The sequence below is a fragment of the Sinohyriopsis cumingii genome, chromosome 8, assembly GCF_028554795.1.
Source record: "Sinohyriopsis cumingii isolate HCF-2022 chromosome 8, ASM2855479v2, whole genome shotgun sequence".
NCBI classification, from domain to species: Eukaryota; Metazoa; Mollusca; class Bivalvia; order Unionida; family Unionidae; genus Sinohyriopsis; species Sinohyriopsis cumingii.
The window spans coordinates 30,684,062-30,701,618 of record NC_142968.1 but is presented as its reverse complement, the minus strand read 5'-3'; the positions used below and the strand labels follow the sequence as shown (position 1 = coordinate 30,701,618).

Here is a 17,557-nt window from a genome sequence, read left to right as displayed (position 1 = left end):
ACATTGTTGAATTATCACAAATGTGTTTTCTGTTATTCTGTTAAATTATGTTGCATTAGCATCTGCAATAGTAGTTTTTTATTTTTCATTTTAGCAAGATAGAGATTTTTACAGTCTTAACTTTATCCATAAAACCATAGACTATACTACAAAGTGTATATTATACTTGAATCAAGATATTGTCTTTGGAGCTGTAACAAGTCATAAATGTAAACTATACAAATAAAAACAACAGTGTTCTATTACAAGACCAAGTGTATAATGATGCAAGAAATAAAACAGTAACCTAACATTAATAAAGTATGAAACTTAGTATTTTTCGAAAAAGTATTGCTCAAGTTGTTTATGTATCATCAGCCTTGCTCTCTCATGTTCTGATTGAAGTAGTAGAATATCTTTAAACATTTTGTATCAAATTCGGAAGCTTATATTTAGTACTTTTCGATAGCATTGTCATATCTAAACCCAGATTACGATCGAATAATAACTTAGAAAGATACTTATTTCCTGTAAATGCTAGGCCATTATTTGTTGTCCCTCGAGTCATTAAACCTTATGTAGTCATTCTATAGGAAAGATTTGGTATTTGTTGTGCTGATTTTATGAGCAACAAACATTTAATGCCTTTGCATTTTCATCTTACATCCTGACTTAAAAGGGCCTCGTTTATGCTGCAATCTAATTATCAAAACTATGTTTTCTTCTGGATAGTATTTCGTGCTTGTTAGCGCTGGAACGTTTAAAAACAGATCATTTTAATATCAGACGAGGAAAGTATATATTAGTTGTTACGATCTACGAGAAACGCGAAAACTTGTATTGGGGAGGATATGAAAGTTGATAACACTTGTGCATGAGAATGATTTCTTAATTTTAATTTCATCATGCCCTTTTGGGGTCTTATTTGAATCCTATTTTCAACAAAACGTTAGGGAGAATTGTAAAGTCCGTAAATATCAGTTAATGTTTGAGGTATTGTTTCAGTTTTAAAAATATCCAACAATCCTTTTATATGAGCATCTAATACCACCCACACGTGGTATTTCGTTCAGAAATTAAGCTACATCTGCTAGATACACTTAAATTCATTCAATCAGGATACTTATAACTCTGAATGATGCAAAATTTGTAAAGTAATTTGTAGCAATGTTTTATAAGTAACCGGCGTTTGGTTTTTATCGCAATAGGAGGCTCTGCATTCAAAACATTTTAGAGAGAGGTTATATTGCACATTGTTTGAATTAAGATGAATGTAGAGATCGTCACAATTTGAAACTTTTTCATTTGCTCACTTCTAACTGTAAATAACACATAATAGTATTAAGGCATTTAACTATATTGTTAATTCTGACGTTGGCAATAGCGGCTGGCTAACAATGTGCTGTCCCTAGGTACACACGCTACCCGATGATGTTGTTCCTACAGGGTAGTATCTACAATAACTCTGAAATTTCTAAGATAGGCGAAATATGTTATTCCTTATGCAGTACATCCACGTGGTGTGACAAGCCTTATCAAAGTCATAAACAACGACTGCTATATATTCTTTCTTATAGAAAGCTAAAAATCGTCTGATATCCGCCTATGCTTGTCTGGTGTCCGAATCCACATCGATGGTCTGACAGAAGTTTGGTAAACTCAGTGTAACAGATGAGTCTATCATTTATCAATCGTTCCAAGAGTTTGCAAATACAGCTTGTAAGTCATATGGGACGGTATTTGGAAGCGTTGGTATGATCTTTTTCAGGGCTAAGTACTGGTAACACAACTGCTTCTCACATGAGACGATCGAAGTTGTCAATTTCCCATATTGTCTTGAAGCAAAGCTTTTAAGCTGCGTATTAACTGTTTTAAATCGTTTTTCAGAAGTTGATAGTGTATATTATCGACGGATCTGAAAAGTAAAGGAACCAATCTTTTATGCAGGGAATACGGCGGAAGTCTTCAAAAATTAGTTGCCTTGAGAGGAGTTTGTGCGGAATATTTCGGCTAATGTATTTGAACGTACTTGCAATGTAGCGTCTATTTCATCAGATTTATTTAAGAGCTTGATACAGCAATGTTTATTTTTGTCAGAGAGTTTTCCTACCATATTCCATTTAAGTTAGAGATGCAATGTCTCAAATTTGTTCCTGTTGCTGTCTCTAATGGTAGAGCATTTATTTAGATTTATGATGTTGAACTGGAGCTGAAATGTTGACGGACGTTTTCCCGCTTGTGCTAGGTTCATTAAAGTAATCATCAAACCATAGTTTGGTGATACGTTTATGAATCAAAGATGCCTTAATGTTGGATCTCCAACATGATCCGGCAGTATGTTAGTCAAAAGAGTATTTTATCTACTATGGTATGGATAATATCTGCTATCAAATTTGATTTGCAGAGTGATTTAAATGTTTACTAATCTACCTTATTAAATGCCTTCCTTTATCTAGCCCTTTACTATTGTAAATAACATATCGTGTAGTGTCTGTCACAAATATCTAGTTAAGAAGGCAAACTTCAGATGGCCAGGTCTACCAACATTTAAGATCATATAATAGATGCGGGTAGGTGTACAATTTACCAGTTAAATGGCAAAGATTGTCTTTGAAGGAACCCTCTAACTACTTCCTTTTGTATTGATATATTAACGGCTCTAATGTATATAGTGACCGTTAACTTCGCCAATTGAAACATAAGCTCATATTTATGGAGGTGGTGAAAGTTTCTGAGAGTTGTCCCTGGCAAGACATTAGTCGGATATCCAGTGTCTAAAATCTCCATATTTAGCACTTAATATGGTTGTCAGATCCTTTCAGAAATCTAGCAGATTACTTATTTCTATATTTATTACGTTTTAAGCATGTATTTAGTATGGCTCTATGGTTCTGCTGTTCCTAGGATGGGCCAGATCTGTTATTACGCCCACCGATTCCAGTGGTTTGCTGTGTTGTTTTTCTTTTTCTTTTTTTTTTTGTATGAATTTTTCCTGTCTTTAGACGGTTTACGTTTGGTTTCATATTTGTCATACTGGTGGATGAGTAGATTGCCCTTTCTGCTTCACTGCCAATTTTCAAACAAAGGCAGATTTAGGTGGTGTGAAGCTGTAAACGTGGTCTCACCCTTTAGCCAGATAATTTTTGTATTGGTACAGATCGAATTTGAGGAAATGTTTTTATCTTTTCCTCCGCTGAGATGACTTAGGATTTCAACAAACCTTGTATCATCAAGGAAGTAGGACGAACCATCTTGACACTCATATCCACATCTGGTGCAGGCTGCTTTCCTCTTGCAGCCTTCTTCGTGTTGTCTATATTTTTTTCAGTCAAAGTAACACAAAGGGTTGCAAATGATACGGTCAGATGAGCTAATGAAGAACTCGCCTTTTATCGATATAGGTAAAGTAGTGCAGTAGAAAAGCAGAATGAAATTATTTGTAAGAATCAAATGTTGATTCGTTTTACTTAAGAGACTTATGAGAGATTAAACTTTCTGTCATCTCAGTCCCACTGGAACCATCAAAGTTTAGACCGCACTAATCTAATGGGTGATGTTAACAGATTATTGTGGAATTCCGTAACATGTATGTCTATTAATCGCTTTGAGCAAAGCAGATCAACGTCATGAGCTTTTCTGCTCCATTCTTTAATCAATTTAGTGGCTCTAAGGTCTTTTGCAACCTTTGAATCTGCAGCCAAGCCCCTAAGTGCCTTAGAGATAACGAAAGATGATAGGCTGGCTTTTGATTCTCCTCATTTAATTCAATATCGAGAAATTATTTCCGTTTCTTTAACTCCATAAGTGGCTCAATGAACAATGCATGTTTCTCTAATCATCAGTTAAACAGAATGCTTTGAATATAGCCCTGAAGTTTGGACTGAAAACCCGACTGAAGAGATGGGGCTGTTCTTGATCACTCGTCTGGACAAAGCTGTGACCATAGAAGTAGCATTTTGCAGCATCTCAACTATCAGGCTAATCTCTATCACCGATTTGGGTCACAACAAATGGCAAATGGGTTCCTTCCGAACAGTAGACTCTTAGAATTTTCATGGTGACGCATCGAGCCTATTTAAGAATCCCCATTCTATAGGGAGCTGTCATTGTTCAGATCTACGTCCCTCCTGATTGTTCCATTTAATGCGGCATATTTTTCATCTATATTTCTATACCAAATAATTTGGAGAAGATGCTAAGTTTTGATAACAATGGGATATCACAATTAGCTATACCTGCGCCTGTTATACTGCTGAGGCAAAACACATGATGAAACGATCAAACGTTTTATTAACCTTTGATATCTAGTATAGATATCAAAGGCTTTATCAACCCCAGAGATGTTAATGAAGATGATATAGTCATGCAGCATGCTCCTCTGTGTGCGTACTCTGATTTGTCTGGTCCTAATCAACTAAGACAATGTTTCTGTTTGATAAGTACTAGATGCATGATATCAAGTAAAAACATGTACGCATATAATACATTTCCTCTATATAGAGAGAAGATCAGAACGGAAATTTTGCATCATTTACAACTGTGAACATCATCATTTAGTAGATGCTGAACAACATTGTGTAATTTTGTTTTCTTAAAGTCTTGTAACATAATCAAATCATTTAGTGCACTATTTTCCTTAAAGATGCACTCCATCTCTTTAACATATGATACGCTACTTTAATTTGTCAGCAATGTTAGTCTTTGTTAAAATCGAAATCTGAAAGTTATCAATGTGTCAATGCAGAGAGGCACACATAACTTCAATGAGAAACACTTAGTCTAACATTTACTTCTGATTTCACGCGGTCAAATTTTGTAACTTTATCAATAGACAAGGAAACTAATTTATACCAGCAAGATGAAAACAATTATTTCTCTGACACTGTCTAACATGATACATCAGCAAACTTGTGTAAGCATTATTTTAATTGTTGCTGTCCTATTCTTGGTTTTTATAACCCTTTACGGTGTTTTATATGGAAGCTATCATATTATATTCGTCACGACTTATTTCGTTATTACTTATTCATTTATCGACCGTGTCATCAATACTGTCTTACTTAATCATGACAGATGTAGCAACTTCAATATGCTTTTTGAAACTATAATGTGTACTATATTAACTTTGCAACCAGCGCAAATAAAGCTCCAATATTTATAATACATGATGAAGTTACCTTGATAACCTAAACCCAGTTTAACAACTGTTGATTCTGCATTTTCTTTTAACACATCTGTTACTATTCAGTCTCTTTGAGCAAATATTTCTTAATATAATTTATCTTCAACAACCTACAATTGATAATTGCTTATACAATGGTGGTTTACTTATCATTGTGTCTCCCATTTAGATGCATGTATAGGTAACCTTGACACATTGATCTATTCGCTTTATAAATTTACTTTTTATCAGAGAACTAAAATTATCTTTAAGGTCACTACGGCTCATTTTTGGCACAGGCTGTTTACTTATTTTCATAATTTCCGTTGTGGTATTCCTAATGTTATTCGATCATCAATTGTAATCCGACTCATGGAAATCGGAATAATCAATACGATGTCTTCACTGTCTAGCTTTGCTTACGAATTAGTTGACATCTTAAGCATCATGTTATGGCTTCATTGTAAAAAGTTTCAATTATGGTGATAGTCTCGCTGTCAACATTTGCTGAAAATTATATATGAATTCCAGCATTTCTGTAAAGGATTTCACTTATCTTTTGGCATACATGTTTAAAATGGCTTCTTTTGGAAGTGGTTTGTCAAATGCAACACGATTAAACACGTTTGTTTGAATACATAAAACCCATGCCCAAGAAAATATACAGCAACTATTAAGTAATGCATATTCTTTGAACTATGCTCATAATGCTGAGCTCAAATATTAGTTTGTCCTTGCTTTTGTTTTACCTCCTTCCTTTTGAGAGCTTTTCTCATTCATATGAATCTTTCCCAAATATATTTCTAAAGTCTGCAGTGAATAATCGTTTTCGTGAAGTTACCTATATTCTTATATGGTTGATTGAAACCTTAACATTTTATTCCGTTTTCTATGATTTGAATCAAAATTAGCAAGCGTGTAAAAATGAGTTTAAAGCAAGTTGCAAATTATTGAACAAGAGCTTGTGTGGTTTTTATTTCACTCTTTGAACAAACTGTTTCTCAGCCATAGGTCGTTAGAGGAACACACTAGCGACATTTAAGGTGAATGAAGTATACCTTTGGTAGTGGAATTTTATTTGGAGAAATAATGCTAACTAAATCGCGTCTGAGACACGTTCATAAAGGAAAACAAAATTGTCTTTCAGGGCGCAAGTCAGCAATTAAAAGTATTGCTCATGATCGTATGTAAATGATTGCTGATACAGTAATAATTTTTTATTAAATCGGAGAGACGAGAGTAGAAAAGATTCAAATAAGTATATATGATTCGACTCTGGTCTTAAAAAAGCAAGAGAAAAGAACAGAAATCAACAATTCTAGTAATATTTAGCAAATAATTTATATCTCTAGAAAACAAACAGAAAATAGAACTTTCATGAGGGTGAATTAAATCACAGATAAACCTAAAAGTTTAATAACAGGTCCAAATGTAGAAAGCTTCAACAAAAATTCCAATAGCTTTCAAAATAAGATGCAATAAAGAATGTGATGACGTGCCTGTATTTTTGATGTGCTAATGTGCATATGGCTTGGAATGTGGCGATGTATTAACAATCTTGGCGTAATCTGATAATACAATCCAACAGGTCATTTAATGAATACACTATAATTCCAAAATAATTATTCAGTCCAAAACGTATTAATGCGCACTTTGTATTTACAGGTACTAATTTAAACAACTAAATCAAATAAACTTCAAAAACTGAAAACAGCTTGTAAATATGAATTACATCTCTGAAACCTTATGATTATGTTTTTATCTGAACAAAATTAAGTCTTAAATTAACAATATTAAGGTATCCCTGCAATGCGGTACACGTGTTCTATTTTGTACTTGACAACCTAAAAAGAATGACATTTAAGATGATATGCTTTGCATCTGTCTACGTATTCACTGTTTTGTTAGTCCTGTTCACTCTTATAGAAAACGTGAGTCTATCATGTTTTTATCACTTAATAGTATTTTATTAATTTCGTCAGTTAACGTTTTTATCAAGTATTCGGATGTCTCTATATGCATATGTCTCTTTCAAGTATTCAGAGTCTCTATATGGTGTTTCCTGTCATGTTTATATATATATATATATATATATATATATATATATATATATATATATATATATATATATATATATATATGATATATTTTGGTCATAGATTTAGTGAAGTAGCTGAACGTTGTAAATTTCTTTCTAGATAAAAGGTACCATGGGTGGCGTCAATAGCAATTCGAGGGTTAATGTGATGGAGAAAAAAGTTATGAAAGCGGAAGTTATCCAAAGGTGGGTTGTTTTCTTGCACTTCAATTGCCAGCTTAAAATCTATTAGCCAAAAGCAGCAAAAATGTTCAGACATAAAGGAATATCAGTTAGTGTGTTAGATGTGCCCTAGATAACAGGAAAGTTATTGAAAGCAAAAGGAAAATTCAACTAGGAAACACCTGTTAATATGACAGACGCATCATGAAACAAAAGACATAAAACATTTCATTTTAGGAGCAAACTTTAAACTTTTGCAATTAGTGTTACTATTACCTGTCATTTTTTGGATGATGGGAGAAGGAACACATCCAGAATGAATTAATAACCACTAGAACAAACTTATAAGTTTACAAGTGGAATTTAGTTTAGGTTGACCCACAAAGAGACTAGAAATAAATGTTCTTTCAAAGAATAAACACACACACACACACACACACACACACACACACACACACACACACAAGACTAGAAAACGAGCTGATGAGACATTTATAGAATTAGCCCGTTGATTAAATCATGCGACCGTAAGAGATATGACACAGCTCGACAGGTCCAATCCTTCTATTTGTTCATGTAGTTACTACTTCCTCAACTCACTCTTCCTTGCTTGAATCGACCACGATTATGCCATGGAAATAATGACTGAAAAGAAATCAGTATATATATATATATATATATATATATATATATATATATATATATATATATATATATATATATATATATATATATATATATATATATATATATGCTGATTTCTTTTCAGTCATTATTTCCATGGCATATAATTATTTATTTCTTTATTTATTTGATTTATCATAAACAGAAAGAATATTGATATTCCTGGGTGCTGCAAGAGAAGGATTGATAAGACTAACATATTTATTTTAAAATAAAAATGAATGAATACCATTATATTCCATGTTAAATAATTAGTGTACACTACGGATATTCTAATTTAGATCCTCGGGTAAAAAGCACCCATCGCCTTGCCTGTGAGCATCGACTTCTTCACCATCACGACCATGCACACATCACAAATAAATGATTTTACAGAGCCGGTGGTACAGGCATCAGTGCGTACCACACACTCTCACATATGTATAGTGGATTAAATATTCAGATCGTGTGTAGCTATAAAAGGCGCTATTAAAAGATAAGCATTAATATATGCCATGCGTAAAATAGCTGCACCCATAATGCAACCAATACGTTGGTGTATGTGCGCTGGAATATTTCTTTAACTGGTTTTGAAACAAATGGAAAAAAATGCAGTTATATAAGGAAAAGGAATTTTTCAACTTATAGGTTACTAAATTTTTGAGAAAGAAACTATTAAGTTCTTTTCCGCTTCTTCAAGCAAAAAAGCCTCAGTGGTGAAGAGATTTAATTGAATTTTAATTATTATAATATGGCTGCATTTTACTGAAAAATGGCACAAAATTATTCAGATATTTTACGACAATTTATTTATGGATAAAATAATTCATTCCAATCATTTACATACTGAACATGTGTGACAAATCATAGATATGATGTATAGATACACTAATTCTACAGTCGTTCACCCGTTGCCTATTGATTATCTAACTATAAAGAGTGAGAAAGTTTGAATCATACAATGTAAGATGTTTTTCATCTAAAATGTTTTGCAAAGCAAGAAATTTTAGAAGACGAAGAGCATAAGGTTAGAAAAGAGAGACAATAAAGCAGAATATTCAGGATTGAGAAACATTTTTTATATCCGTTCCTAAAATGAATGATAAAACGACATGTGCTGGTAATATAGAATGCGTATGACAAATTGTTTTACATTGGGAAACCGGAAACTAGTGACATAGTTCTCAAAGCTTTAATCCTTTCTTCTGACGTAGTCTGCAGACCACGATTAATAGTAAACAGTTTTAAATATGTAAATGTAATCACATCTCGTATATGCATGTTATCAAATTGAATGTATTGAAATAATGGAAAGTTTAAGCACTCATAATAGACAATTATGCAAATATAATAAAATCGACAAGGAGGGGATACAAAATTACAGAATGCATCGAACAAAACTGACTTGTGAGTGCAAAGAAAGCGTTAAAACAGAGTCGCAGTATTCAGTCATAAAGAATGATGAACACTAATTTTATGAGTAGAGAAATGCAATGCAAACCATTCTTTTCCAACAAATATTGGACCACGATATCTTTTATTTCTTGCTTCAATAAAAAAGCTTATGCTTCAGAAAGATCGTATTTTCTGGCATGGTGAAGATTTTTAAATTTTTCCTAACAGTCCAACTGTTCCTAGGTAGGATTTGAAAAAACGATCACCACTTTTGATAAGATTTTGAAAAAACTTGCTGATTTCACTAAAGATTTTTAAAATGTAAAATAACACTTGGGATTTAAAAAAGGGAATTTAATTTTCAAAACAAACGTTTTCTGTAATATTTTAGCCAAAATTCATATATCCCAAAGAGGAGCACCCAGTTTCTTTGTTACGTGTTTAGGTTCTTACCAACCGTAACAGGAAAAAGTGAAAACAACATGCTTTGTAAAATTTAACAAATAATTTTTTTCCCTAAAAAAACAAGGTAAAAATGAGAAGAAAAAAAATTACGGCTCAACGAATCAAATCCAAAATAATCCAAGAATAATCCAAGAATTAAAAAGTAGAAGTCCTAGTAAGAAAAAGTCATATTTAAACTGAGTTCGAATCCCTATGAAATCCAAAATGGAAGGTGATGACGTATGTTGTGGTCAGCGTTGTACTGATATGTCATCAGTTTTTTGTCGAATCACAGAAAATAATATTCCAGTGTTTGAATTCTGTGCAAATTTCTATAACTGTCCTTGTCCAAGAATAAATTTAGAGCACTAGTATTTCCATGGAAAACAAATTTGCAATCCAATTAAATTAAATTAAATTAAATAATTAGCCCCAAAACTGGTCACAACATAAAACACGTTAACTTCACAGGAGGTTAAGGCACTAATGACTATTCTTTATCAAAACATCAGTAATAAATCTAGCTACAAAGCAATATAGATGCAATGATGTGGGTAATTCCATTTGAAAAACCTAATTGATACCTGTTATTTGTCATGTACTCCAAGTATGGCCTCGATTTCACTTTATAAATCTTACTCTGAGAAAGAATACAAAAATTTGAAAGATTATTTTCTTCAACTCTTACTGGTTCTTAACCACGTTCAGGAACTAGGTCAGCATTATATACAAAGTTTATATTATTAGTTGTTTACTACTGAATTAAATTTCTGGACATTGTCAAATCTAGTAAATAAGATTAAATTACAATATCATGTAATGGAATAAAACATTAAAACTAACAAACAAACAAATAAATTAAATCAAATATAAATTAAATCAAATATCCATTACAGTGTCCTTACCTACTGCTCGGTTTAAAAGAACATTAAAAAGAATACGGAGTGAATTATTATAAGAAAAGTATATGTGTTCTAACAGACTTCTAAGTGAATAAAGGTTCATTCCGAAAAAGTAGAATGTAGTTATCATCTTTTACCTTATTCGATTGCTTTTTTTCAAAGAAAGTTGAAATATACTTATTGACAATACTTGCAAGAAAATCAGAGATTGTGGATCAGTAAAGGTCCACTTTGATATATCTATTAAATTGTCCATAAGAAGTTACAGTGCCAGATTCTTTTATGCGTGTTGTCAATATTGGTATCACAGAACAAAAGATAAAAGAAACTATGAAGAACTGAAACGAAACAAAATTATATTTCCAGAGCTGGTTGATGAACTAGATATCAGATTCGGAAAAGGAAAAAAAGTGTAGATAAAAAACAGTAATTTCAGAAAGATAAAGTTCTTATCCTTGCGTACTGAAGGCTTTTTTAACCCATTAGACTGAATGAAATATGTCCTGCATTACTGTACAAAATTATTGTGCTCAAAATTGTCTTTATTCTGTATAAAATAGGATACATTATAAGCACATATAGAGATAATCAGTGTAAGCTCAAAAATAACGTTCATAAATATACAATAGTTTTAAGAGATGTCCAATAAATGTACAATAAATTGAACTTTTGAAATATAGTTTAATGTATCCATCAATGTCTTTGATCCAAAAGAAACACTAATAGCACAAGCTAAAATGACAATTTAGCAATCAAAGCTACGATAAATCATAACAATAATAAATCTGTTAGATTAAATAAAGAACTCAGCGATATTACGAAGGACCAAAACAACTTGAGGAAAGATGTATTGAAACTGAACTACAACACTCGAGAAATGTATGCATGTAATATATAATAAACTTTTTGGGGAAACATTTATTTGCGATCTTCACGAATGCTACTTAAAGAAAATTTCTTTAATGTATGTGACAGTTTTGACAAATTTAGATTGATTTGTATGAAACTAGATCCAGCACATTCTTTATTTCACTAGGACTAGCTCACGATAAAAAGTTGAAAATAAGTTAGTGGAATTATAATTGCTGACAGGTTTTGGTCTGCTTTAATCATTGAATATGTAATCAGAGCAAAGATGTCAACGTTACCTAACATAACTGCCAATGCAAATCACGAGTAAGCAAGGTCAAAAGCATCAATAAATTTTATGACGTAGCCATGTGCAACTCATGTTCGCTATACATGGGCAGGCTAAATATAAATTAAACACAACAGTTGACGTTTATTTAACAATTAGACTAAAGAAACCTCAACTGAAGGCTAGAGGTTGATTTATATGCATCAATCAATATGCATGGCTATTTTAAAAGAAAATCTTATCCCTAGCAAAGATGATATATATCAGTGACAAACAAATTAGTAGAAGTTGACAATAGTACAGAGCCTTCTGTGTTGAAATGTTTCTCATTTTTGCTATCGTAATTTTTAGTTGTGTATACAGCTATAAATACGGTTTTAAAAAGACATTGAGAGCGGCTATGTTCGATCAACACCTGGGACTAACGTTTATGTTGAACGTAAAACATCTTTAAGAGACATCAAACCAATGATGAAAAAGATTTATAAGTTAATGAATAAAAATGGAGGCTGTGGAAATCAAAGAGAAAATTTCAAACAGAACTAACATTAAAATATAGATTGAAGAGAAGAAACGTGTTTAACTTCAAATGTCTTTCTTTGCACAGGAGACAATAGCAGATGAAAATAAGTATTCAGTTGTAAAAAGAACAAAAGGAACGAGATAGTCGAACTAATGTGTAGTTGTTTTACACTGCTAGAGGTAAACACTTTGCTGATATCTGATTTTGCTTCAAGTCAAATAATCCATAGAGCAGGAACATGAAGTTATTAATTGTCAGAACGTATTACTTGTGCATTAGTGTAGAAAACAGCAGCGTTCCATCATATTAAACAAAATATACAGTTTTATAACAAAAACAATTAAGAGTTAACACGTTTAAGAAAATAAGATAAGGAGACATACAGTATCATGAAAACATGTTGCTTTTCACTTTATAATAATAAATGATATTTAGTCAATATGGATAATTCTTTAACTTATGACTATATGATTAAGTAGTTAATCGCCTTATGCCTTGCAATTAAACAGATATTCCTACCTCATTAAAAGCATATTTCGTACTTTATATCTATAATAACTATTGACACTAAATCACTTTCATTAACACTATTGCCCATAAGAGTTCTATCTATTGAATAAAATACCAATACAAGACTAACCTTTTCGGAAAGGTCTTTCATGACGTTTGTTTTATTTTTTCCACATAAAGATGTTCCAGTGAGCTTACTTCTGAATGCCAGCTTTGTTAATTGTTTTCTTTCTCTTTAACATCCTCTAAATTCGCACGATCGCCTGTAAGAAACAAAGTATTATTTTATTGGTATACACTAACGAGTAATTATAATATTTGTATCCAATTTATCAATAGGATCTATTAGAATTATATAATTTTCTCAACAACGCTAACTTAAATTTTGCTGCACATAAATTGTTGGATATATGCTTCCAATAAATTCAAAAGGTTTCCTACTTAGTTTCATTCAAATCTACTGTAACCTTTACCGCAGTTTGTAAAGCCACATGCGATTAATTTATATGGTCATTTAGGTACATTTATTAACTATATGTATTATCTAATGAAACGTATGGATTGCTTTGTTGGTAACGGTAGATGCTGAAAAGCGACTTAAAACAGGTTTGTGAAGTCAATATATTTTAATTCGCTGTGTTGAATATGTACATGTGCATGAGAAACAATATATTTTAATTTGCTGATGTAATCCTTATATATTATCATGCTTCTTTCTAATATCCAACCATAAACAATGGCGTTCATCTGCGTGGGTTCGAGTCCAGGATTCGGCCAATGTGGGTATGTGAGAAAGCTTGCCAGTAACTTCTCGTGGGTCGGTGGTTCTTCTCGGGGGTTTTTCCGGGTTCTTCCTCCACCTTTAAAACTGGCTGCCATGCATAGCCTATCGTGTGCTGAAAAATGGCGTTAAACCACACAACAACAAAAACAACATAAATATTCACTATTCTTATATCAGTAAAATAAGCATCTTTTTGTTGTTCAAAACATTTACATGTTTCTCTAAAGTTCTGATCTAATAGACACCACTGTGAATAACACATGTAAGGTAATCCTTCCATGGTAATCATTTTTTTTTTATTGCCGGAATAAAATACTAAGGATCAATTATTCTGACATTTTTGCATAGTATCGAAGTTTCTATTAAATTCATGCTTGGTTAATCAAATATAATAGTTGTTAAGTTCGTACTGACAGCTATATCAGTAATTGCTCCTTTGTCAAATAATTCTTAAAGAACAACATTTCCATTATTAACCTTTCGATTACATCTATAGCCAATGGTTCAGAACTAACCTTACCGTACTAAAGATATCGTTTCCAGTTTGCACGTCCTATCACTTCTGATTGCCTTATTTCCATCGATTGCTTTATTTTCCATCGTAGTCGTGGATCGCAGATCCTGTGCTAGGCAAATTGATGCAGTGGAAAATGATCTGTCCGTATCGCAGAATTGCGTCGTATTCTTAATACATTTATGTGCGAATAAACTGTATAGATTATGTGCCAATCTTTTGTACATTAGCTGCTCTTGATGTTATCTTTATGACATTCGGAATTATTTTACCTCTCTGTTTTATTTGACGTTAACCACAAGTCATTAAACGGCATGAAAATCTATTACTCGATTAAACAATATCATCAATCCGGTAAGAAACGTCTACATCCTTAAGCAGCATTCTTTCACGACGTATTATCTGCAAATCTTAGGACAGGCAATAAGAGTCTACTACCTGGTAAAATCAAATCTGTTTTATAATCTAGGCATCACAACGAGTAAATATTATCTAAGAATTTTGGCAAGTGTGCACACTTCAGTAGCGAGATGGCTTAAAGTTAGTAACACCGCGTTCTATTTGTTCCTGCTGTGTTAAATACATTCAATATATTGCCATCGTAACTATTTAATTATATGTTTAACGTGTTAAATATATCAAAGATTTTAACGAGCTTACTCGGCTTTTTTCACAGATATGTATAATTCAGATAATTACATTACCAAAGTGATGCTAATAATCATGAAAGTGAGGTTGAATTGGTTTTTCTAAAGTGAGAAGCGTATTGATCAAATGCATCGACAAAGTATTTAAATACTAATTACCTTAATTTTGCAGTCTTAAGTTTTCATTTGTGCGCATAATTCTATTTACCCTACGTCTATGTAACTTATACTTTCTACAGTTACTTAATTCATTTCTCTTGATTCATCAGTTTGACTAGGATCACATATATTAAAGACGAAAATACTTCTAAGGCAGTACCATTTGCTCCTAACATTACTGCTACCCATGCAATCAATTTAATACAAATTTATGCTTTTGCCATAAGGTAACTTACACTCCGCGAACAAAAGAAAACAGTATAGCATGTTCTTCTAAATGATATGATCTTTATTATTTTATTTGATCATATCCCAGTTCTTGAATTCATTCGGGCAAATTGCTTTGTAATACAATTCGCTTTTTTGTAGTTACTTCGGAAGAAGTAATGTTATTATGTTCCTTCTAACACACGATACTATTTTCTATCAGATCTAATTTCAAGTTGATAAAACCTGATCTTTTCACGTTTGATGCATAATGCCCGTGCATAGCAATATCTGGAACATATTTTGTAGCTACATCGAATTTATAAAACTTATAAAAGTGATTGAGGTGCTGTTAAAAACGAGAATATGTATGTATGTATGTATGTATGTATGTATGTATGTATATATATATATATATATATATATATATATATATATATATATATATATATATATATATATATATATATATATATATATATATATATATATATATATATATATATATATATTTATATTTATATATGTGTGTGTGTATTCATTTATACATATTTATTTTTATGAAGTAATAATTTTACCATTTTCTAATCAATAACATATATATGGTCTACATAGTGTACTATCCATTATGCCATCTTGAGATACATAATAAAATCAAATATCAATATACTTCTATGTGGTTTATCATAACATTCATCCAATATTTTAATGTCGATAATTGAATTAGTCTTTGAGCGCACTTCTGTTTTTAATCCAATTAGTTACGATTCCAACTTATTAACATTTGAAATCTAGTTCACAAATATAGTTTATTCCTCCACATAAATGTATTCAACTTCTTCATTTACATTTACATCATAAAAATGACTTAAAGTCGTATGTCGGTTGAACTTAAATTGATACATTTACTCTAGACCTCATTTATTTCAATAAGATGCTAAGCCTTGAGGATTTTTATAACGTGTAACAGGTATTCAGAAAACGTCATGGATCAAAGTCAAATCTTCAAGTCGCAGCTACTGTTCTGATGCCATTAAAAAAGAGACATTGTTTTAAAAAGTAAAAGAAATGACATTTAATTTGCTTTTTTATATTGATGGCTAGAGCACAGTCCATTTCTTAAACCAACCACAACAACACCGTTGCATTCATGACGAAAAATAAAATGTTATTCATTTCCATATAGTTAATTTGCGAATTTATGTCATATTGTATAATGAACATCTAACCTTTTATTATGATCATTTAACTTTTTATTTGCTCACATTTCAACATGTATTCTAGTCAACGGTTTCTCTATTTTTGATTGAACTGTATAAGTTATTTCACCTAATGCACAAGGCTGTTTTATTTTATTTTCTATTTCCTCTCCTTCGTTTAAGTTATTTTAAATATATGTTTCTTTTCCTTATTTTTATCTGTTTCAGATGTTATTTTATTGTTATGTCAGTTACAAATGCTGCACAATCTAGTCCTGAATTCCAAATGTCCATACAGAACTAAAATACGTATTGAAATTTCCATTCCAGTAGGGATGCGATATATGTCTAGGATCAGATACATTTTTTGGGACTTGCCTTGAATACAAAATATGAAACACAATTAAAAACATTATAGTCCATCCTCACTTTTTAGGAAGGATATGAGAATACTTAAAGCAGACGAAGAATTGTATAGCTCAAATAGTTACTGTGCTAGTATTTTACACTTCAGTATCTTTGTGATATTTTTTTTTCGAAGAAGAGGATAGTATTTTACCATTAATCGCATTATTCGAAAACATTTTCTAAAAGTTGTATTACTTTAAAATTTAAACAAATACATACTCAGTATTTGGCATAGCTGTGACTACCTGTAAGCTGTTAGTTTTCATCGTCTCAACGTTATAATAGCAGAATGGATATTTTTGACCTCAGTAAATGAGCCACATTAAATATGCACAAAAATGATCTTACAAGCTCCGACAAAGAAAAAGAATAATTCAAACCTCAGATTTCTATATACTTTAGTAACAGCAATTAACATTAACTAAAATAAAAGAGGCTTTGAATTATTTGTTACATTGTATAACATTTTGCTTGCTTTTATACTTCAGTCAAACTTGATACAAGCCGGTCTGTTATGTGGATAAAATGTGTTGAATAGCAGACGGTTACTATAGTAAGCCTGACTATGACGATGAAATAATATTTAGTAAATTGTACCTGTGGCACCATCTGACGTTATCAACGGCTGGGTGCAATTGATTAGGTCTATTCAATTCTATAAAAT

The 17,557-nt window shown here is 31.7% G+C and overlaps 1 protein-coding gene across 1 annotated transcript in view; it reads left to right on the top strand.

Moving 5' to 3' along the window:
- Positions 1-17,557, top strand: part of LOC149793225 (uncharacterized) — an 84,559-nt gene that overhangs the window by 49,404 nt on the left and 17,598 nt on the right. The window contains exon 3 of the mRNA XM_089966326.1: positions 7,339-7,424. Within this exon, the coding sequence (XP_089822452.1) occupies positions 7,351-7,424 (74 nt within the window). The 5' untranslated portion in view covers positions 7,339-7,350. The remainder of the gene's footprint in view (positions 1-7,338; positions 7,425-17,557) is intronic.